This window comes from Gasterosteus aculeatus, chromosome 8, assembly GCF_964276395.1.
Source record: "Gasterosteus aculeatus chromosome 8, fGasAcu3.hap1.1, whole genome shotgun sequence".
Lineage (NCBI taxonomy): Eukaryota > Metazoa > Chordata > Actinopteri > Perciformes > Gasterosteidae > Gasterosteus > Gasterosteus aculeatus.
Genome location: NC_135695.1, coordinates 21,150,936 through 21,175,296, shown reverse-complemented (window position 1 = coordinate 21,175,296; position 24,361 = coordinate 21,150,936). Strand labels below are relative to the sequence as shown.

Here is a 24,361-nt window from a genome sequence, read left to right as displayed (position 1 = left end):
GTTGAGGGCGATAAATTAGCGGATTTCTTATCATTGTTGTTGTCATTTAATCTACAACGATGCATCACCATTTTAGTTCATTCTTTTTACAAATGTTTTACATCTGAAAAGTAACTAAATTGTAAATTGTACTTAAGTACAGTATAAGTAATAAGAATGATTTTTATTCCTTTCCTCTCCTTTTGTTTCATCTTATTTTCTTTGATATATTGTATTAATCCTCATCTGAGGGTCAAAGTGCTGCAGTTGTAGGAAATATTGTAAAGCTCTCTGAGGAATTTTATGTATTTGTGATATTTAATACGATTCCACCATAAAAACATAGAAATTGAGAAAGTCTGCAAAAGTCTTCTCTTTGGGGGATTTAATAGTTTGCATGCTGCTCCTTGCTGGAGGCTTCATCCGAGTCAGAATGGGACCGTTTTCTGTAACTCTCTTGAGTTTTGTTCTTAAAGTAGAAAAGTCTACGTGTGATTCATGACGTGTTCCTAAACAGCGGAATTGTTCGCAGGTGTGATCTTAGAATAATATTCCATTTTAAATTCGAACGGCCAAAAACAGTATGACTACTTATTTTGCGCAAACATGTCAGCTCTTAATTGTGTGTACGAGTGCTCGTGTGTGTGGGTGAACTCTGTTCTTACCGAAGAACAAATCCCAAATAAGAAAACATTGGCGAATGCCAGAATCTTTGTGAAAACTGCGTAAATGGGGATTAAGCACAAATTAGTTCTGAAGAACATTTGGTGAATGAAATATTTCCTTTAGAGATCAAACGTCTCTTCGCTCTTTCATCCTCTCGCTGATTCATATTATTAACTGACAGTTTGATATTGATGAAAAAGAATAAAACATGGTGTTAAATAACCAGTCGGTGCGTTCAGGTGTCCTCCAGCTTTTAATGTACAAAGACACGGTTTTGTTTTAAGAGTCCAAACCACAAATCACAGACAGACGAGTGTTCTCTACAAAAAACACAACGCGTGCTCGAGTACAAAAGGTTCACAATTACAAAAGTACATCACAGGACGTCCCTCTGTTAGTTTCTCTTAAAAGGCAAGTGAACAGACCAAAAAGGTTCGATTTAGCTTTGACTGAAGCTGCAACATGTTTGATGAAATCCCATCGGTCTCGTTTGGTTTCCTATTGGTCGGATCAATCGAACCCAAAAAGCTTTTTACTGGGATTCTAAAGTGTTGTTTAGGCTCCGACGTTAAAGCGCTGCCTCTAAAAGCGACGTAAAAAAGGAGAATAATTATCTGACTTAACGTTTTACCAGCTCAAATAAAACAATTCCAGCTTGTTCTCAAAATGTCTAACAGCAACACAACGTGCTCTTCAATGGATAGTTTGTATTTGTCGACAGGCCTTCCTGAAGCCGTCACCAGACTCCATTCACAAAACTGGTGATTTTACCTCTCGGAACAGAGCGGATTGCTGCTGCTCTACTGCCGCCTTCATTAGCTAGTTTGTGTTATTGTGAGACTTTCATGATGAAATTTAAACGCTTTAAAAAAAACAAACACACAATACCACAAAGAAGCAGTAAAAGACGCAGTCAGCAGCAGAGCAGCTCCTGTTTCTGTGAATGAGTCAGAAAGATGAAAGCTTGAGTCCCCCGGCAGGAAGGTAAAGGGGTGGAAATAGTCTCCATGGAACGTTTGATTAAACAATAAGTAGATTATCATCGGCAGCAGAGTGCTGCATCTCCTGTGGTAACACACGGAGAAGAACACACTAAAACATCGTCCATCCCTTTAAGACTCTGAGAGGTTCGTGCTGCTGACTAGACGGACGTTTTGCGCTCAGGTCTGCGGCTTCTTCACGTCGGCTCAATAACAGCACAGCTGGGAGCAAGTCATGTGTGCATGTACAAAAACACAGTATAAAACACATATTACAAAAATAATAACGCTCACAGGTGTTGGCTAAGTCACAAAAAACAGCTAGAACACAAGTGTTCACACGTATGAATGTAAACACACACACACACACACACACACCTTGTAGGAAAGAACATTTGTGTACTTGTGTTTTCCATTAATAAAAACAAAGCTTTAAATTAAAAAATGAATTACAATGACAGCAGAGAGCTACATTCACAAATCGATAAAAGCAACGGGATACATTCGTAGGGATAAACATCTTAACACTCTCAGCGACGGCTGTTAAGATGTTTGCAGCTGATGTTTTTAGACAAACGGGGGGGAGAGACTTTGATCTGCAGACTCGTGCGGATTTCTCCATGAAAACCAGAGCGTAAAACGTGCCGCTGCGTCTCGAAATTTCTTTTGAGGATTAAAAACAAGCTGCTCACACGGGGCGTTCAGGGGGCGTCCGTTTTTGTTCAGGCCACTCGGCTCGCTCACAAGCCCATCTGCATGTCGGCGAAGTTGAAGAAGCTGTTGACGTCTCTGGAGGACGTGTTTTTGTTATCGGAGACGAAGACCTGCGGAGGAAAAGAATAAAAACGACATGCAAGTTACTTCAGACGAGCTTCTGCCGAAACGATCAGATAAGAGCGGAGGAAGCGGACGAGCCGGACCTTGGTGCCGCTGAACACCTCGTCGGCGATGCTCCTGCAGGCCTCCACCACGCCGTCCCCGCTCAGCTCCAGGGCGATGACCGGCCCTTCAGACCGGAGAGGAACTTTAATGACACTTTTCCAAAGTAACGTCTGAGCAAAAGTAAAAAAACGACTCTTTTTGTGAATGAAGTCTGGTGTCTTTGTAGAGATCATAGAAAACGGCTTCAGTTTCCACCAGAAAGGTGGAAATATAGAAAATGATAAAGCGTATTTTAGATGCATAAGATACGTTTACAGTGGAACATCGCTCTGCTCCAGTAGAGACACACAAACACACCGCTTAGCGTCGCTGCCGTCCCTTTGAGACTCGGCTGATGAGCAACGCAACTGATTCTCTCACTGAATGAAAACAGGAAATTGAGTTGCTGAGCAGCAACAACAACAACAACAACACCAGCACCCAAACTGCAACCTACCGTTAGTGACACACTCCACCAGGGACTCTGCGCTGTTCTGAAACACCCTCTTCACGTCTTCAGGCCGCATGGACACCTCCTTGGTCTGGATGAGCACGAAGCCTTTGGCAGAGGCCTGTTCAAGAAAACGTTCAGAGGCGTTCAGAGAATCCTCCACTTGGAGAAAGGCAGCGGAGGAGATGAACCAGATTGTTCCGTGACGGAGGAACGTTCGCACACACAAACATCGCTGGAATGTCGAGGCGGCTCTCTGAAGTTTGAGGTCCGATTCGACTGGATGGTGAAAGGTAAATGTGATAAATATGGAACTCACATCACAATAAAAGCTACCTATGATTTAAAAAAACAAATAACAGAAAGAATTATGTTTAGCATCATGAGCATCATGCTGTACTGAAGACTTGAAACTACAGATTCAGACCATAAACTCATGTTTACAATGTTTACTGAGGGAATAAATCAAGAGAGAAGTAGAGTCATTTCCTCATAGACGTCTATGGGAGCAGAGGAGTCGCCCCCTGCTGGTCACTACAGAGAAGTAGAGTAATTTCCTCATAGACGTCTATGGGAGCAGAGGAGTCGCCCCCTGCTGGTCACTACAGAGAAGTAGAGTCATTTCCTCATAGACGTCTATGGGAGCAGAGGAGTCGCCCCCTGCTGGTCACTCCAGAGAAGTAGAGTCATTTCCTCATAGACGTCTATGGGAGCAGAGGAGTCGCCCCCTGCTGGTCACTGCAGAGAAGTAGAGTCATTTCCTCATAGACGTCTATGGGAGCAGAGGAGTCGCCCCCTGCTGGTCACTGCAGAGAATGCAGCTTTAACACATGAAGCTTTACTCGTCATAATCAGGTTGCCTGGTTTAAACTAGTGACGTGGTTTTAACAATTAAGCTCCAAAATGAAAAAAAAGCAATAATTCAGAGAATAAAAACAATTGTTCTACGCTCTTAATGGGCGAGCGTGTGTTTGGAGCGTCTTCCCGTCCTCGCACTCACCTCGTCGATCAGCTTGCGGGCGTTCGCCGTGCTGTACTCTCCGGCGAAGAAGACAAAGAGGCAGGACTCCTCGCTGGCCTTCCGCCGCCCCCCCGTCGTCAAAGGCACGATGCTGCGCTCGGCGTCGGCGGAGATCCGAACGGACTTGAACTCGGACTCGGGGCCCGGAGGCGGCACCGACTCCAGGACGGCCGAGGCCTCCGGCAGCAGGCTCCAGTTGGTCTCCCCGGACACCGGCGTGAAGTCGTGGACGTTGCTCCAGTTGTTGTTGAAGACGCTCAGCCCGGCGTCCTTGAAGTGGAAGGCCAGCTCGGGGTAGAAGTACTGGAAGCAGCCGAACCTCATGCCCGTGGACGACTCGATGATGGGCTGCGTGGCGCAGCACAGGAACACCTCCATCTTCTTGCAGTCCCGCGTGCGAAACTGCTGGCAGGCCACCACGCACTTGACGTCCCTGCAGTCCCGGAAGAACACGCTGCCCTTGGCGGGGCCGAGCACCACGCGGCAGTTGACGCAGTCGTCGATGGTGACGGCGGCCGAGTGGTCGAACACGTAGATGTCGCAGTTCTCGCAGTCCTGGATGACGAACTGCTGGCCGCCGAGCTTGCCGGGCAGCCGGCCCACCGTCACGTCCTTGAGCCCCGTCAGCATGTAGTCTTTAGGGTCCACCTGGGCGCAAAGTGGTCACGGGGTCAGAGGTCACCTGCTCACACACAGGTTTATGGACGCTAAATGAGGTACAAGTACAATCAGTAAAGGGAAGTACAACGAACAGGACAGAAACACCTCCAGTCGTCCAATGAAAAACAATTGAGAAGAAGATTATTTATTTTGACAAAATAAAAGCAGAAATGCTGCAGGCGACGACGCTTGAGGCCGAACGACAGATTGAGGTCGGGACTAACGAAGCACATTTACTCAAGTAGTTCACATATAACATATTTGAGGTACATGTACTTTACCAAGTACTTCCTACTTCTCTACTGCATATCGTACTCTTACAGAAGATGCCATGCTGTAGATTAAACCGGCCAACGGGACCTAAAAGGAGGCGACGCGCTGCTTCCTCCGTGTGCGTTACTCTCCTCGCCGCGCGTGGCAACTGATGTTATTTGACTTATCGAGCCGTTTCCCCGGCGACAGTCTGACGTGGTCGATCACGGTTTGACAGTTTGACTCGCGACGAGCGGAAGTAGAACCACCGCTGAAGAAGAAGAAGAGGAGGCAGCAGCCATGTTGAGCGTGAGGTAATCCCATAATGAGATAGAGGAGCAGTGAGAGGGACCAGCTTTGAGGGCTCTCGGCCCAGAATGCAACATGTTGTCGCACGCCACTCAAGCAGAGCTGATTATTTAGAGACGCCGCTGTTATGGGAGAGAAAATTTAAAAAAAATCACGAGCCGAAGACAAGTTAAGGATTTGTAGGATTGTTTTTTTTTTCTATAAACAGAATTCAGTATTCAAACAGGAGCAGCGCTGCGGTTGTTTCGTTTTACGCTTACTCTACATGTGGTTTTGGTACTTTTACTGCAGCAGAGGATGTGAACACTTCCTCCATCTCTGCTTCCCCTAATTGTGCGCAGTGTGTAGTTCACACCACGAGCAAAGACAACAATATGTTAATGATTATAATTCAGAACCACTCAAAATGTTTGGACACATTTTCTCATCAAATTGAATAAGAAAATATGTCCTCTTGACTTTCACTGCATATACATTAAAAAGCTGTTGTACATTGTAGTAATAATGTAGTTAATAGTGTACATTTACAGCGAGTCGTATTCCGCAGTGTTTGAATTAACGACAGGAATCTCGCTGGTCTGCGTGTTACAGGAAATCCCCGCTGCAACGCCAATGACGTAAACCACGTGACAGTTTGCACAACGCGCCCACCGACGGTTTAGCGCGGCGCGCGCTTCCCGCTTGACGATGGCTAATCTGCAGATTAATCAAACGAATGACTAAGTAAGCGGGACGCGACGGCACCGCGGTGAGTTCTACGCTCGCCTTCTCCCTCTTGTCCCAGCTGTACTGCCGCGGCTCCTCCCCGCCGCCGCTGTTGCCAAGCGACGCCGCGTTGCCCGTCGCCGCGGTGTCGACGGTCGTCGTCCGCTCGTCACTCTCGGAGGGCTTCCGCTTGGACTTCTTGGAGAAGAAACACCCCATGGCGGCGGTGTCTCGGTGGCCGGGGACGTGGACGTGGATCCGAGGAGGACGCGGGGACGCGAAGAAGGGGACGCGGCGGTCGCGGGTGTGTGTTTGCGGCTCTTCTGTTTTTTTTGCCTCCCCGTTCGACCTGGCTGGTCGGTCAGAGCGGCCAATCACGGGGCTCGGTTGGCGTGACGCGGTGGCGTCACGGGGCCACGTATTGGAGGCGTGTCCTCGTGGGGCGTTTGTAGAAAAATGTTTTTTTTTATTTTTAGGGTGTTGGTAGAATCATCGTCATAGTTATGACTTTAAATATGATAGGCGTGACATTTTAGCTCATATTTAAGAGAAATTGATTGGTGTCAAAGTACCAAAATAATTAATTAAATAGTAATTAAATGCATTACTTGAGTAATGTAGTTAGTTACTTTCCACCAATGGCTTCTCCGGACACTAAACACACAGTTTTTTATAAAATAAAATAAACTATTTATATAATAAAGTAAACAAGTGCAGGATTCCTCCCTTACACAAACAACACAAATAATCAAAACGTTCAAATGTATTTTACAATGTTACACCACCACGGTAAGGGAGGAGCAGAATCAGTAAAGGACTAATTTCCCAGACTCCCTTGAACGCACCGCCTCCGACTGTTGTGGAAGGTTTTCTCATCAGGAATCAGGAAACATTTATTGCCAAAATATGTCAAACATACAAGGAATTTGTCTTGGCGGTTGGTGCGTGTCAGTAGACAGTGTAACAATAGACAACAAGACAACAGTGCACAAGTAATAAAATAAAGTAAAATGAAAGGCTAATGCAATGGGTTAGTAGAATAAGGCTATGGGTTAGTGTAAAACAAGAGAAGAAAGTTAAAAATTTAAAATATTTAAAAAGTTTAAAAATATTAAGCATAAAGTGCACTAGCAACAAAGTAACGAGTGACGACAAAGTGATAAATAACAATGCAGTGTGAAGGGGAGTGACCGGTGGAATGTTATAGTCAGTCAGTGGGGGACCGGCTCTCTTCATGAGCCCGACTGCCGACGGGAAGAAACTGTTGGTGTGGCGGGAGGTCTTAGTCCTGATGGACCTCAGCCTCCTGCCAGATGGAAGGGGCACAAACAGGTTTTGAGGTGAGAGGGGTCGGCTACCATCTTTTTAGCTCGCTTCAGAGACCTGGAAGCGAACAAGTCCTGCAGGGACGGCAGATTGCAGCCGATCACCCTCTCTGCAGAGCGGAGGACACGCTGCAGCCTGCCCTTGTCCTTGGCTGTGGCTGCAGCGTACCAGACGGTGATGGAGGAGCAGAGGATGGACTCCATGGTGGCCGTGTAGAAGTGGACCATCATCGTCTTTGGCAGGTTGAGTTTCTTCAGCTGTCTCAGGAAGAACAAACTCTGCTGAGCCTTCTTGGTGATGGAGCTGATGTTCAGCTCCCACTTGAGGTCCCGGGTGATGATGGAGCCCATGAAACGGAAGGAGTCCACTAGTGACGGGGGAGTCACACAGGGTGATGGGGGAGGGTGGGGCTCTGTTCCTCCTGAAATCCACAACCATCTCCACTGTCTTTAGAGCGTTGAGCTCCAGGTTGTTCTGGCTGCACCACGACACCAGATGGTCAGACTCCCACGCATGCAATTAGGAATCAGTTATAAGGTCTCTCGTGAATCAAAGTTGTATCCCCGAGTAAAATATCCCATAATACAAAGTGAAATGAGTGAATCAAACTGTGCAATTTAATGCAAGTGTGAGTTTTTTCATCATTGACACGTAATGGGACGGAAGAACTTAATCAGACAGGTAACCACGTCCAACCAGACGTCAGATCATCTTGTTATTTAAGCCACTAGGCCACTCTATTAATAGGTAATCCCCCATCATGCCTCTGTGAGCGACGCTTTGAAGCCATGGCCTTGTACGTCCCCTTTTCATAATCTGTGTCACCACCTAAGGTTAGAGGTCACGTGGTTCGTTTATTGCCCCCGCACAACTGGTTTTAAGCCACAAAATGCAGTGGACTGTCTAAGGGAAGAAGCTGTTCCTCAATTCCAAGACCACATGATTTCATCCATACTTTTTCTTTGCAAGTCAGGACTTTATCCTCCAATCACGGCACATGTGAGTTTCCTGTTTTGAACCACTGAACTGCAAATTCATCAAAAATCTCAAGGCGGTGACTCAGTAATGAAATGAGCCTCTGATGAATAGTCAGACCGTCTCTCCAGTCTGAGAGATACAAACGCAAACCCTCACCGAGTGACCGCAAACTGAGAAGCCACTAAGGAAGACACACGAAACCCATGGCAACCCCAGAAACCAGGAAGTCAGGTCACTGCGGAGACGCACTTCAAATTTCTAAAAGAAATAAAAAGTTAGAATAAATTGTCAAAAAATGTCTAGCAAAAGTTAGATAAGAACTTCAACTTGTTTAACCACATTGTCTCAAATATATGCACTCAAGTACCAGACGCCGCATTTGTAAAACATAATATATATGTTTCAGTTTATATTTATATTTTTGTAAAACAATTCTGAAGTTTAAAAAAATATTTTTAGGAATTCTGTTTGAAATTTGGAAATTATTTTGGAAATACCTTATTGGTTTAATCCATGTCTACCTATACATTGAAAGTAGGCACTTTTATCAATATATTCGAGAGGGATGTGATCACATTTGACTGACATTTATGCACAACTGTTCACAATTTTAAGTATTTGAATTTTGTTTTTCAATTTTCCAACAATAAAAGTCGTAATATTTTAATTTGGAATTCCTACATTTTTAAAATCCTTCTTAAATAGTTTTTCTGATCACTTCCGGGTATTGACGGGTCAAAACATGAAAGAATGCATACTATTTGAACATACTGAAAATGTACTGAAAGAGCCTTAAATGCGCTCCCGGGTGTCGGTGACCCGCTGCGCAGTGTTCCTTTAAAAGGCGGAACCCCGCAGCGGCCGGTGTGCGTCGTTTCCCCGCCCGGCTCAGCTGTGTGGGCCCTTTTTGTTTTTTTCCTCCCTCCCAGCAGTGACATGGCATAGAGGCGCCGTTGTGTGTCTCTCCAGCAGCAGCAGCAGCAGCAGCATCATCCTGCACCAATGGACGCGCTGCGGCCGCCGAAGCGGCGCGGCGCCTGCGACTCGACCACCGCGACGAAGATGATAACGATGATGACGAGGAGGATGATGATGCCGGTAACGGCGATGTGGATGCTGCCGAGCGCGGCGTCCGGGCTGCAGGCGGAGGACGGAATGGCAGAACTCGCCACGGAGAAGGAGGCGGAGGAAAGTCACCGGCAGGACAGCGTGAACCTGCTGACGTTCATCCTGCTGCTGACCTTAACGATCCTCACCATCTGGCTCTTCAAGCACCGCAGGGTGCGCTTCCTGCACGAGACCGGGCTGGCAATGATCTACGGTGAGGGGCCGCTCGGTCAATCGATCCAAAAACACACGCACGCACGCGCGCGCAAACAAGCGCACCCGCAGCGCGGACACACGCAGCAGGCTTTGCGCGAGAATCGGTCCGCAGATGAGTCTCGAGAAGCCGCTCCGTTCTCTCCTCGTTCGCGCCATGTGGTCTGCGAGAAGACTCTCAAATCAATATTAAATGCGTATTTTTGATGCGCGTGCTAATGTTCCACTGCCTCCCCCCCCCCCCCCCGGATTGAATGCGGCGTCATGTGAACAGAATATTCTGTTTGGGTTTCCCAAATAAACCTTCATCCGATTGGCGCGTTTCCAGATTAAAGGTGCAGCGTGAAGGATGTGGCGGCCTCTAGCGGCGAGGCTGCAGATCGCATCCGACCGAAGCTTCTCCTGCGTGTTGGTGTCGAGGAGCGTTAAATTGTCCCGATGGAGACGTCCGAAACGTCGCATAAAATCAGCTATTCAATTAGAATTCAATGAGGTCCAGTTAGAGAGAATCTTTCCAGTCTCATTATGTATTGTTTTTAGAGGTCAACAAATGGTTATCACATAAAGATGATGTAGATAAATGTATTCATATATTCTATATTATAATACTGAGCACCGATGTCTGCTGAAGATAATCCACGGATCTTTTTGTGACAACAAACGCGTTGATCGTGTTCTTTAAGGTGCTGCATGCAATTCTGTGCCGTTTTCTCCTAACGTCCTCGTGAGCGAGCGAGTCCTTTGGTCATGTGACTTCAGTCAGCGAAGCCGTAATAAAGTCTGCGGAGCACCTTCCGAGTCATTTATTAAACCACAGGGGTCACACGCGGCGCTCGGACTACAGTTACAAAGTGAACTCTGCTTCTGTTTGTCGTTTATTTGCTTGTGCTGCTTTTTGAAGGTCCCGAAAACAAGAATCCAGCCCAGATTTACTACTTGCAGAGGCGGAGTTCCTCTTGGCGCTCGTGGGTTCTTTGTTCTCGATAATAAACATGTGGAATGGATTCGATCTTGATTGCGCTTGTTGCAGTTGAAGCTTTTCATCAGATCAGAGGACAGAAAGCAGAAGGGAAAGAGCAGACTCGACTAGACAAGACGAGTGAAAAGATCATGTTCGTGGTGTCTGCTTCAAAGAGGATTGACTTGTTCCTTTTATGGTGCTTCCTATTAAAAATACCACCCAAAACCACTCACCGGCTGGAAAGAACCTGAAGAACTACAGAAACTGAAACACAGTTTCGGGTGGTTTGATCCTCATGGTTTTCTAGAGCTTTTTACAGATGGACTACGTCCACTTCCTTCACACAGTCTGTGGTTTGAGAAATCAGGAAACATTTATTGCCACGATCTGTCATACGTACAAGGAATTTGTCTTGGCGGTTGGTGCACCAAGCGAACCGTAGTGCTGGATATTATTCAGGTGCCCGTCCTGCGCTCAGCTCCCCTCCGGTCTGCTCAGGTCTGCTGGTGGGCGTCATCCTGCGGTACGGCATCCCGGCCACCAGCTACCACAACAAGACGCCGCCGAGCTGCTCGCTGAAGGAAGGGCCCGTCAGCACCGTGCTGCTCAACGTCAGCGGCAAGTTCTTCGAGTACACGCTGAAGGGGGAGATCAACTCCAGGGAGATCCACAACGTGGAGCAGAACGACATGCTGCGCAAGGTACCGCTTCGGACGGAGACCCCCCCCTCCAAGACCCTCCCACCCTGAACGAATCTGCTTTCTTTTCCAGGTGACCTTTGACCCCGAAGTATTCTTCAACATTTTGCTGCCGCCGATTATTTTCCACGCCGGGTACAGTCTGAAGAAGGTGAGGCGGCGGTCAGGGTTTGTGTGTGTGTGATGCACGGGGAGGGAGGCGTGCACCAGGGGGGCTCATCTGCTGCTGTTAAGAAGCCCCCCCCGACTCCCCCAATCCTCCGCCTTTACTCCGGGAGAGGAAGTCGAAACCAGAAGTGTCTCGTTTGCCTCCCTGACTCGCGCTGCACGTTTGTGGTTATTTGGGAAAGCGTCGAGGTGGTTCCGTTATTTCTGTTTTAATGATATTCTATCGTAATAACGGAGACTGAAACGTGTTGAGCGCCTGCGGCGTCTGAGCTCCGTCGCTTTTTGCTCATCTCAGCAGGGTTTTGGGGGGATTGAATCAATCGTGGCCTCCAGAGGATGAACCTTAAGCGTTTTCATCCATCTTCATATGTTGTTTGAGCATTTCTTTCAAAACAAACTAGTTTCCCATCAGCCACTGCGGTAATGTGCCAGGTGCTAATTAGCATGCTACACACTAATCCTATACACTGTGTACTGCGTAGATTATATACAATATGTAATACTACTGACTCCACAGTAGTGCTCGCTGTATGGACTTAGAATACTTTTCTACAAGGCCTGAAAATATAAAACCTTGATTCCACATTGTATTTTGGTATCTGATGAGTCAGATATGGCTGTGAGCGCCGTGCGAGCCGTATTTCTACTCGTTGACTCAGTCAGCTTTAGATCGCCGGAGCAAAGCCGGGTGCGTCATGTGACCTGCAGCATGTTAATCCTTCACACTGTCACTTCCCACATCCTGTTTGTTCTGTTCTACCAGACTTCTGACAGTCAAGCAGGAAAATACAATCATTTCTTTTAGTTGGAAAAAAACATTATTTGTGTGAGATACTTTGACTGTGCGGCTTGTTTTCAAACGGAGGGACGCGTGTCTACGTTTCGTTTCCCGTTGGACCGTGTGGCCTTCAGGGACTAGTTGTAATAAAGTTCAGTGTGCGACTTTTGTTAAAGTGTTTTTTTTTCTTCTCTTATCCTGTTTTCCTTTTCACCTTTTCTAGAGACACTTCTTCAGGAATCTGGGCTCCATCATAACTTATGCGTTTCTTGGCACCGCCATCTCTTGCTTTGTCATCGGGTGAGCGTTCACTTTCTGAGACTTTAAAGGCGATCAGGTGATCTTAAAAAGTGAACAAGAAGGACCTGTAAACGTACACCTGTGAACTCCGCTCAGCCGTGCCCAAAAGTCTTTAAAGTCTCTAACTGTAAACAGAAAATGTTTTTTAAACGCCTTTAAAACTGAAAGTATATCCTTCAGTCCTCTGAAGACACGCCCCCTAAATCATCATGAGGAACGTAAACAAACAACATGGCCGCTGTTAGAACTCACAGCTGGTGGCGAGCAATGAGTAGCAGGTAGACGCAGACGGGTTGGTGAACAGATGTTTAAGTATCTCTATTGTTGGGATTAAGTTATAGAACAATGCTAACATAAATATATTACTCACATTGGGGTTTTCAAAATGTTTTTATTAAGCTATGTTTTAGTGTTGAATTAGTGTGAATATATATCTATATATGATCATCTATAAGAATGTAGGATAGACTTTATTTATTAACACTACTAAAGGTACAATGAAATTGTTCTTATTTTCTTTCCCACAGCTTTTGTTTCATTGATTTCCGATCAGGATAAAATAAGTAATTCAACAACACACTACCTTTAGTGATCGATGCTCTCTTTCACCTCTCCGTCCCACCTCCCTGTCTCTCTGCAGGAATCTGATGTACGGTGTGGTCAAGCTCATGCAGATGGTCGGTCAGCTGACTGACAAGTTCTACTACACCGACTGCCTCTTCTTCGGGGCCATCATCTCGGCCACAGACCCGGGTACGTGAGGAAGCGCCGCGTCAGCAGTTTACGTTCCCGGAGGAGGAGCTAACGAGGCCTCGTCTTCTTTCAATGTGTGTAGTGACTGTGTTGGCCATCTTTAATGACCTCCACGCTGACGGGGACCTCTATGCTCTGCTGTTTGGAGAAAGCGTGATGAACGACGCTGTGGCCATCGTGCTGTCATCGTGAGTCAAATGTTTTTACTTCTTCCAACACCAAATGAAAGTGTACGTGTGGCTTCTTTTTTCACCCTGATGTTGGTGTTCAGGACTGAAGTGTGATAGGGGCATCACTGCTGTATTATGGAGCTAATGCATGTAATTCTCCTGGTGTCCACTAGGGGCATCACCGCTGTATTATGGAGTTAATACGTGTAATTCTCCTGGTGTCCACTAGGGGCTTCACTGCTGTATTATGGAGCTAATGCATGTAATTCTCCTGGTGTCCACTAGGGGCTCACTGCTGTATTATGGAGTTAATACGTGTAATTCTCCTGCTGTCCACTAGGGGCATCACCGCTGTATTATGGAGTTAATACGTGTAATTCTCCTGGTGTCCACTAGGGGCTTCACTGCTGTATTATGGAGCTAATGCATGTAATTCTCCTGGTGTCCACTAGGGGCTCACTGCTGTATTATGGAGTTAATACGTGTAATTCTCCTGGTGTCCACTAGGGGCTTCACTGCTGTATTATGGAGTTAATACGTGTAATTCTCCTGTTGTCCACTAGGGGCTTCACTGCTGTATTATGGAGCTAATGCATGTAATTCTCCTGGTGTCCACTAGGGGCTTCACTGCTGTATTATGGAGCTAATGCATGTAATTCTCCTGGTGTCCACTAGGGGCTTCACTGCTGTATTATGGAGTTAATACGTGTAATTCTCCTGGTGTCCACTAGGGGCTTCACTGCTGTATTATGGAGTTAATACGTGTAATTCTCCTGGTGTCCACTAGGGGCTTCACTGCTGTATTATGGAGTTAATACGTGTAATTCTCCTGTTGTCCACTAGGGGCTTCACTGCTGTATTATGGAGCTAATGCATGTAATTCTCCTGGTGTCCACTAGGGGCATCACTGCTGTATTATGGAGTTAATACGTGTAATTCTCCTGGTGTCCACTAGGGGCATCACCGCTGTATTATGGAGTTAATACATGTAATTCTCCTGGTGTCCACTAGGGGCTCACTGCTGTATTATGGAGTTAATACGTGTAATTCTCCTGCTGTCCACTAGGGGCTTCACTGCTGTATTATGGGGCTTTAACGTGAGATAACGTGGTGTTATGTAATCAAGCTGCTATTTAAAGGGTTTTAACTTTCTGAAAGCCATATTTTTGTGTTTTGATGTTGTTGTATTTGTTTGTCAGGTCCATTGTTGCCTACCAGCCCAGCGCAGCGAACACGCACATGTTCGACGCCGCAGCCTTTTTCAAGTCGGTGGGGGTCTTCCTGGGTATTTTCAGCGGCTCCTTCGTGATGGGCGCCGCCACGGCGGTCGTCACCGCTCTCATATCCTTGCCCAAGTGCCACGTTTCTCCCAAGTGGAAACTCAAAGACGTGAAGTGTCGTTTCAGAGTGATTTTAATTCCAAACTGCGTTGGCGCCTTTAACTCGGCGCCCCACGTCACCAAGTTCACCAAGCTGCACTGCTTCCCGCTGCTGGAGACGGCGCTCTTCTTCCTCATGTCCTGGAGCACCTTCCTGTTAGCCGAAGCCTGCGGCTTCACAGGCGAGTGGAGAAGTGAAGCGCGTGACTTCCACTTTGCTTTTTTTATTGGACGGTTTTATTAATATTAAGAACATTTGCACACAGTCTTCGATATTTTTCACATACATTTCAGATATGTGTTTATATCTTTTTGAGGGGAATTCCTCCGCATTTTCCCAGATTTATGGGAATTTTGCACATACCTTTGCATATTTTGCTAGAAATCTCACAATCCCGGTTATTACTGTGGTCAAAACCTTCATTCAGCTTATTATTTTCTTTTTCGGGATGTAAAATATTTTTACATTTGTTAGTTGATGGGCCTTTTTTCTTCTCAACAACATAATTAAAGGTAGAAAATGTACATCATGAAAATCTTTAAAGAGGTTTTTCCTGGTAAATAACTTGATCATGATTGGATCAGTGCCTCAAACACTGATTATAACGTTACACGATAATTAACTGATAGCATTTTATTTGTTTCTGAACGCAGGGGTCGTGGCCGTGCTGTTCTGTGGCATCACGCAGGCTCACTACACCCACAACAACCTCTCTGCAGAGTCCAACACGCGCACCAAGCAGGTAACCCCCCCCCCCCCCCCCCCCCAGGCCACCAGATGGCTCGATGGCCGGCCTGCTGTGACCTTAATCGCGTTTCTCTGTGGACATCCGCCCCACGCGGCGCGTAGTCTGGAGGACAGAGTTCAGATTAGCACATAGACAACAAGCAGCGTGACGCGTTCAGGGACCAACAGGGAACAAGTGAGCCTGGCTTTGTCCCTTTTTACGTCCTCTAAGTCTCTGAACATTTGCACGTGTTTAATAACGCACTAAGGCATTTGTGTTCCATCCATAGAACACGTTTAATCTGTTAACTCAAGTCTCAGAAATGGGGACGAAGACTCTTCTTCCTCTTTCCAATTGTTGTTTGCCCTCGAACCGCCGTGGCAGCTTCAAAGCAGTGCATTGTGGGAAGCCTTGTGAACCTGAACACCTTTTCCTTGTTGAATTCACGATGAAGTGTCTCCATGCAGCTGTTCGAGGTCCTCCACTTCCTGGCTGAGAACTTCATCTTCTCCTACATGGGTTTGGCTCTCTTCACCTTCCAGAATCACATTTTCAGCCCGATCTTCATCGTCGGGGCTTTTGTATCCTTATCGGGGCAAAACGAGTCTGGTGAGATGTTGTGTGTCTGTGTGGTATTCCTTTGCACCATGTTTGTGTCTCCTTGTGCTTCCTTTGGTCTATTTGTAGATGCTACGTGTCTCTCTGAGGTCATTTGGTGTCTCTTTGGATGCCTCGCTTCTATTTTGGTGCGCGTGTTGTCTTAACCTTGCCGCCCAGAGCGCCATATTCATCGGGAGGGCGTTAAATATCTACCCGCTGTCCTTCCTGCTCAACCTCGGCCGGAGGCACAAGATCAAAGGGAACTTCCAGCACATGATGATGTTCGCAGGTACGGAGATCTTGTTACTCCTCCCCCGCCCGCCGCCTGCTCCGATGTGATTGGCTGACTGTGACCTTCCCCCCCGCAGGCCTGCGAGGGGCGATGGCGTTCGCTCTGGCCATCCGGGACACGGCCACCTACGCCCGCCAGATGATGTTCACCACCACGCTGCTCATCGTCTTCTTCACCGTCTGGGTGTTCGGAGGCGGGACGACGCCCATGTTGTCATGGCTACACATCAGGTGACGTGAAAACCGGCACCGCGTCGACGTCCATAAAGCGCAAAAAAGTAGAACTCATCAAAGCGAATTTTTTTAATAAAAATAATGATCGGAATTGGACTTTTTATTATTTAATAAAAACAGACACGTGATGACTGACACGTATTTAATGAAAACATTTCATCTTTGGAGGAAAAAAGCTTCCAAAAAGACCAGTAAACCTTCAACATCGGAGATATTGTCTTTTGGGATATTTGTGATCCTCGGAAGAGTGAGACCATTAAAGCACATTTTACTTCATCATATCTTCATTTAGTCGTTGATTCATAATAAACCCCAAAATTCAATCAAGGAGGCAGAAAACGACGTTGTCATGGAAACGTGTCTCTGGTCCGGTAAACTTTGGCCTCTAGAAGTCAAACGTTTAATTAATGCTTTTCTTAAAACAAGTTAATTAAATTCTTTGTTAATGAGCCACCTGATTGATTCTTATTGATTTATTCTTAATGATTGATTCTTAATGATTGATTCTTAATGATTGATTCTTAATGATTGATTCTTATTGATTGATTCTTAATGATTGATTCTTAATGATTGATTCTTAATGATTGATTCTTAATGATTGATTCTTAATGATTCCACTATGGGAGGAGATGTCGTCCAGCAGATGGAGCCAAGTTCCAGTTACACGAAGCCAGTTAATAAACAAACTTTTATTGTGTTTTTGCCGTAAAAGAGATTAAGAGTTAAAAGGCCCATAAATCCTCCGTCTCGTTGGGGCTGAAGAAGCTTTGATGGCTGCAGCTGCGTCTGCGTTGTGTTTAAAATGAAACAAGAGCCTCTTCCATCCTGCAAAGTCAAGAGTTCATTTAATACATCTGGAAATCAACCAAAGAAAAGAAAATACATATTTAATCTCATTTAACAGAGAACTACACACTATCCTGCCTTTTTAAATAATCTCTTTTGGTGCTTTCATTCCCTCCGGTTCCTTATTTACACTCGAAATCGAAATTTAAATCTCATATTGAATCATTTATTCTCATTTTAAAAAGCCGGTGCCCGTTGAGCTCCCCCCCCCCCCGCGGGGCGGCGGTCTGGGACCATGACGCACTGGGAGGGAGCCTCCACTTGTCATGATGAAGCGGATTATGTGGTGATGTGGGCCAGCGTGCAGCTTGGGCGCCTCTGAAAACAACCGGCTCTGTTTAATATGAGCGACGCCGCCTCGGACCCAGAGGACACGGCTCCCCCCCCCCCCCCTCAACCTCAGCAACATGTTGCCGTGGTTACCGGGACACGTGGTGCACGAGAGCCGTGCTCGGGGCGCCGCGTCACCCTCTGCAGATATTATATGTTCTTACACGTCAGTAGAACACGTGTTCTAGTTCTTCACGCACTGATCAGCTGTTTAACACCAACAACAACATTTATTTTACAGTTTTATATCAAGCAAAACGCGGACGAGAAGATAGAAACGCTGTCACTACTTTTCGTTGTGATGAACTCGTACTGAGTGTGCGTCTGTTTACGATGTGACAGCGTCGGGGACGGCGTTGCAGGAGGAGCGGTGTCCCCGGCGGGGACAGGTGGAGTACTGCGGGTGCAGCATCCCAGTCCGAACTGGTGAAACTGGTGTCGGGAAAGACGGCGCGCGGTTGCTTTCCGACGGGGCGTCTTTTCTTTCCACGGTTTTACTTCTGTTTTCCGGAGGAAAAGGGAACGTTGGCAGCGACCGTGCGAAAGCGTCGCGGGGGCCGTTGGGCCCTTAAAGGGAAGGTTTAGTGGGAGGTTCTCCTCCACAGAATCCGTGTTTGGACCAGAAACCAACGCGCTCATGTTCAAGAGACGACGTCCCAAAACCAAGATGGCGACGGCTGACAGACCTCTTGTTTTTGGGGCTTTTCCCTGACTGACGTGGAGGTGAAGAGACGCCTGAACGCAGCTCATTGGCTTCCTGGCCGGCCCCTTTAAGAACATCGTGGGTCATTTAAATTGGACGGTTAGTGGCAGAATTAAACCAAAATAGATTTAATGCTCGAGTTCTGTTCCAGGGCGCCACAGATCTGCGCTGTGTGCGTGTGTGTGTGTGTCACACACGTCACACACGTTTTGTGCAACACAAACAAAACAACAAAAAGAAGAAGTTGAGGCTGCTGTGCCAAAATGTTCTTCTCCGTTTGTGATTCAGGGTCGCACGTCGCCATAGAAATGTGCTCATGAGGAATATTCTGTGGGTTTAAGCTGGGGGGGGGGGTTGTTCTCAGGATTAGGATTACAGGCCACTGTCTGTCACTCGGTGGGGCTTGTGTGTTCCATACGTGTGCGTGCGATCACGTATGAGGAAGCTGCGCAGTTCTTCCAGGGGAGGAGGGGCCTGCAGACGAGGAGGAGAACCTGCCGTGGAGTCTGAAGATCTCCGCCGGACTCTGTGGTTTCTGCCTCGCGGGTCACCGGGATCAGACTCCACAGCTTGTGTCGAGTTTACTCGTCTGTTTGTAAGCGACAGCGGGGGGGAGGGGGGGGGGGGGGGGGGGATTATGTCCAGCAGACCGGACAGAAGCGCTTTGGAGCCTTGAGTTTGGCGTTTTGGAATCGTAGAGGTGGTTTGTTGACTCTTTCGCAGTTTGTCCATCTTGTTGTCTCTGACGTCGCCGTCTTGGTGCTCTGCCCCTCCCCCTTACAGCTCATTGGCCGGTTCGTTGGTTTATTCAGAGACCTCAATCATAAACTCACAATTGAAAATACTTGCCTCAACGTTGTTGTAAAGACTCAAATCACTGAGCGTTTGTTATATAAAAATGTTCATAGAGGAAATATAAAGTCGACCGAGGCTTCCGGAGCGTTTTTGGATCTAACAATATACGAATATATTAAAACGTGAAAACACTCCCATATTACTTCCTCTGTTGGTCCGTTCAACAGGCTGAAAAGGGAGTTCTGTTTTTTGTTGCTGAGTGTCTTTCTTTCTCTTTCTTTGACCTGAGGGAGTGTTTTCAAAACTCATCTTTTACACTCAATCACACAAACTAGAGTAATATATCTCTTGTGTGCTTCGGATTAAATCCTAATGTGTAGTAACTTTCAGCCACTTGGAGGTCGAGGACGCAGCACTTTTATGTCTGCGTGCGCTTTAAAAGGACTCCGGAAACGCAGCGCCGGCGCCGCCGCCGAGGGAACAAACGCGCAGGAGCCACGAACTCAGATCAACTCCCGTGCGAGGAAGCCGAGCAAAGGTCAAGGTCGCGCTGAGGCCTGAAAAGAGAAACCCGCTGACAGGCAGCTTGCAGACGCAGCGATATGAAGTGTGTGTGTGTGTGTGTGTGTGTGTGTGTGCGTGTGTGTGGAGCTCGTGACTGCGGAGGTTTAACATCTGCTTGGTGCGTTTCAGGGTGGGTGTGGATCCGGATCAGGACCAGCAGCCCAGCGCAGACAGCTTCCAGGTCCTACAGGGGGTGAGCGTCGCATCCTCCAGCCTCCAGCGATAACGAAAGGAAGCTGGAGCTGTGATTATGTGTGTGTGTGTGTGTGTGTGTGTGTCTGCAGGACGGCGCCGAGGCCGAGGGGCTGAGCAGGACCAAGCAGGAGAGCGCGTGGCTCTTCAGGCTCTGGTACACCTTCGACCACAAGTATCCTTCTCCTCGCGCTTGTTCCGCGGCTGAATTACCGACGTGACACTTATTCCTTATGTGTTTGAACCGCGCCTTCGTGGGTTTGTTCCCAGAATGCAGTGCAGCGAGTGACCCGAGCGACCGTAGCCTCAGCCTGCCGGCCGCCGTCCCACGTGTTTGAAATGCTTTTTATTCCTTTTTGCTGAGTGTCGCATAAAGGCTTTATTCATAATAAATAAAGTAATAAGAAACCGAACTAGCGAGATAAAAACAAACCGCCTACTGGCCTTTAAATAAGTGAAGTGTTCTCCATCATGAGACTCTAATAGACTTATCTAAAATATTTGTATTGATGGTATTTTGGCAATTTTTATTCATGAATTGAGATTTCAAAAGGCGATTTACTGTTGTATGTTGTGATTGGAAATTAAAATTAAATTTGAAAAAAAAAATAATAATTATAAATGATTCCATTTCAAAGAGGCACAAATGTGAATCTGAATCTGTGTTGTTTCCTCCTCCTAACCGGAGCGGCGGTGGTGAACGGCGCTCTGCCAAAGGCCTCGGACCCCCCCCCCCCCCCCCGACTCTTTTTCCTCAACGAGCGCCCAGCTACCTGAAGCCCACCCTGACCCACAGCGGCCCGCCGCTCACCTCCACGCTGCCGGCCTGCTGCGGCCCGCTGGCCAGCTGCCTGACCAGCCACCGGGCCTACGAGGTGGGCCGTCAATCACTGCGTGGCCCCGCCCTGCAGCATCCCCTGCTTTATGACCCGTTCGAGACCTGTCAGTCACTCTTAGTGGACATTGAAACGAATTCAGCAGCCCCGTGGGGCTGTCAGGGGGGCGGGGCTTCACTTCTCTATTGTACATAAGGGAGAGGGAGGGGGGGGGAGAGGGAGGGAGAGATTTCTGCATTCAGAGGACACAAAAGACTCCTCAGTGATGGTTCCTGTTTCTGAGAGAGGTTTTAGACACAGAAACAGCCATTGACTCACGGATTCAGTCTCCGGTTGGTCATCTTAACAAAGTAAGCCTTCTTATTTTTTTTTTTTTTCTCTCCCTCCACGCTGAATTCAGGAGTTGCTCAGATAATCGGGCGGCCCGGTGGGGGCAGAGTGGATTAAACAAAGCTCCTTGTCTGCTGCCGCCTCGCTTATAATTGTTGTAAAACGAGGGAAGCAAATGTTCCACAAACAGCTTTGAGCTTTGAAATGTGGTTTCCTGCTCTGAAAGCTAATTTAATCTATGAGTCACACGCTGGGGGAGGAGGTGCGCGTTTTTCTGCTTTTAAGTGACTTTTTTTTAAGAACGAACGAACTGGGCCCCAGAGGAGCCGTTTTAACAGTCGGTTGTATTGATTATTAAATGAACCATCAGCTGAGATGTTGGCAGCAGGAAGGAAGGAGCTCTGCTGCTTCACACCTCCACTGTCGCGTCCTGCTTTCACTCGTCAGGCCCACGTTTGCTTCCGAGGTCAGGAGGTCATTGTTGGACCTCTAGACGCGAGAGGTGACTTGTTTAGAAACGAGTCCTAAAAAAAAACCCCTCAAATGAGTCATTATTTTCACATCCGGCTCCTCGGAGTCGATTTGAAATGTAATTCTGTTAATTTAACAGAATCTCCATTAACAACAAGCAACAGCTGATGGATTCATTAGCATTATGGACGAGGATAATTGCTGGAGAGTCGGTGTTATGTCATCGGCCCGGCCCTGTCCTCTCCCCGGGGGACACGAGAGCACACTATTGATTATTCAGCCTCATGGACCTCACAGCTCTTTGTTAATTACCCAGCATGCAGTGTGTGCTTGAGGGACTTTACTAAAAGCACAATTCCCTTCGGCTGTTGTGTCCCTCAGTGTCCCCCACTCTGTGTCCCCTCCCCTCTGTGTCCCCTCCCATTATGTCATTCTTTTTCTCACTTTTTCAGGACCAGCTGAGGGACCTCGACTCCGAAATCTTCCGAAACGATGCCGACCTCACCTTCACGTTCGGGGACACCTCCATCACGGCCAACGGGGCGTCCGGCAGCGGGGACGCGGGGGTCTCGGGGGTCTCGGGCTGGAGCGCCAACGGGAAGCGGAGCGGCAGCACCTCGGAGGAGGCGCTGGAGCGCGAGCTGGACTCCCGCGAGCAGGAGCTGCTGAGCCGAGGCACGCGCCTGGTTTTCCCCATCGAGGACCACATCTGACCCCCTCCCCCGCCCTCCTTCCCCCCTCTCTTGTCTTTTCATCCTCATCACGCAACTGGAGTTTGTCCTCCAGGAGACGTCTGTCCTCGTCAGGAGATCATCTTCTCCACTGCGATTCAGTTTGACTGATTGATTCTTCTGCAGGAACCGCAGGGACGCCTTTATTGTGCAGGAGGTGAAGAGTCAGTTGGCAACATGACTTGTTTTGTGTTCAGCTGGGGGGGAGGAGGAGGAGGAGGAGGAGGAGGGAGGGAGGGTGTTGCTCTCTCTCATCACGTGACCTGAGCTGCTTCTTCTTCACAGCCTCATCTAGAGGCTTTAACAGTTTACTGATCAAACCACAGAGCTGGAGCTGCGAACAGGTGTGTGTGTGTGTGTGTGTGTGTGTGTGTGTGTGTGTGTGTGTGTGTGTGTGTGTGTGTGTGTGTGTGTGTGTGTGTGTGTGTGTGTTATCGAACAGTGAATGCCCCCCCCCCCGGGTGAAGAATGTGAGCATGTAAATAGCCACAATGCACCGCTTTGTTCCTCTATATGGGGGGCGCTGCTCTCAGAGCGTCCCGTCCCGCGGCCGCTACCAAACGGCGTCTTTGTGTGTGTGTGTGTGTGTGTGTGTGTGTGTGTGTGTGTGTGTGTGTGTGTGTGTGTGTGTGTGTGTGTGTGTGTGTGTGTGTGTGTCCGCGTGCTGGACCGGTTTTCACAGCGAATGTTTTTCTCTTATTGTTTCACATTTAAACGCAACTTGAACTGACGAGCTGGATTTCTACTGGTAGTAAATATTTGCAAAAAAAACACAAATGTAATCTGTATTTTTGTTGGGCTGCATCTTTGTTCTTTTTTTAAATTTTTATTAGCAACACTTCTTAGAATGTCATAAAATAGATTAGAAATGTCTTGATGCTTCTTATTTCCAACCTGAAGAAAAAAGAAGAAAAAAAAAGATTGAAGTCTTTAAACTTGAGGAAGTGATTTTTGTTCCATTACACGCTTTCTTTTCCGGACCAGGAGAAGATTTGCATGCATAGATATTGTAGAACTTGTAAGTTTCCGTCCAATAGCGACTCATTTGCACATTGAATAACGAAACGGATAATTGCCTTAATGTAATGAATCGGGGGTCGTAATCCCTGTAGAGTCTCTTCATCAAAGGTCCTAAACAAAGAAGAGACGTTGATACCAAACTGTGTTTATTCTCTTCAACACTGACACTCATCCTGTAAATGAAGCTAAAACCCGAATGTGTTCGTCTCGTTGACCCTCTGAGTCCTTCACGGGACGTCTTCACCTCTCGTGTCCCTGTAATTCTCATTTACTGCGCACATGTAACGTAAACGGAGGACGTTTGCCCCCCCTTTTCTTTCTTTAAATCCAGCGAGCGAGGACACACGGTGTGAGGGGGCAGGATGGTGTAACCAGAGAAGTTGTTGTTGGTTGTGGCTCGCTGGGGGTGAGACGCTTGCAGAGAACGCTGGTCTCGACACAAAAAAAACAGAACTGGAACCGTTTCTGTCCACGATGTCGGGGGGGGGGTTTCCCCATAGACCCTCGTGGATTGATGTCCACGTGACGCGTAGCTCCACTGTTACTATGTGCCGCGGTTGCCCGTGGCAACTGGCCGCCTGGTTCTACTCGCCATGTTTCTGCATGTGAATAGAAATCATTGAATTGCGAGTAGCTCGATTTATTTCCCTTCTGGTCAAAGGTGACTCTTTAGAGGGGGAATGTTTAAATGTTATTTTACTGATATGTGGGACTTTGTTGAATCTGAACCCTTTAGTGTCAGAAGAATAAAGGATCCAAGAACCCTGGCGCTGCCCGTGAGTCCGGTTTGTTAATGTGTGACTCTGGTAAACGTGAACCGACACAATAAGAGCAGCCGAGAGGCGAAACGCCCACAGCGTCGCTGCCCCGCTTCCTAAATATGTCACTAAACTAAATACAAGAACTTCACACAAA

General features: G+C 47.4%; 2 protein-coding genes across 3 annotated transcripts; one reads left to right on the top strand and one right to left on the bottom strand.

The window, feature by feature from the left end:
- Positions 1–879: 879 nt before the first annotated feature.
- Positions 880–6,348, bottom strand: rp2 (RP2 activator of ARL3 GTPase). 2 transcript variants are annotated; one of them, XM_040183425.2, is made up of 5 exons: positions 6,005–6,348; positions 3,998–4,666; positions 3,004–3,118; positions 2,546–2,631; positions 880–2,449 (listed from the first exon to the last, which is right to left on the bottom strand). In XM_040183425.2, the coding sequence occupies exons 1-5, from the start codon at positions 6,161–6,163 to the stop codon at positions 2,366–2,368; spliced, it is 1,113 nt and encodes a 370-aa protein (XP_040039359.2). In that variant the 5' UTR covers positions 6,164–6,348; the 3' UTR covers positions 880–2,365. The 2 variants fall into 2 exon arrangements, with proteins under 2 accessions (XP_040039359.2, XP_077964849.1); XM_078108723.1 differs by lacking the exon at positions 6,005–6,348 and adding an exon at positions 5,000–5,508.
- On the top strand, positions 5,831–24,213 carry slc9a7 (solute carrier family 9 member 7). The gene is made up of 16 exons (XM_078108720.1): positions 5,831–6,248; positions 9,178–9,569; positions 11,028–11,230; positions 11,301–11,378; positions 12,397–12,473; positions 13,114–13,226; positions 13,309–13,414; positions 14,596–14,957; positions 15,430–15,518; positions 15,971–16,084; positions 16,281–16,392; positions 16,472–16,625; positions 19,996–20,059; positions 20,151–20,233; positions 20,828–20,933; positions 22,148–24,213. Exons 2-16 carry the CDS (start codon positions 9,251–9,253, stop codon positions 22,406–22,408), a joined length of 2,241 nt encoding a protein of 746 aa, XP_077964846.1. The 5' UTR covers positions 5,831–6,248; positions 9,178–9,250; the 3' UTR covers positions 22,409–24,213.
- The last annotated feature ends 148 nt before the right edge of the window (positions 24,214–24,361 follow it).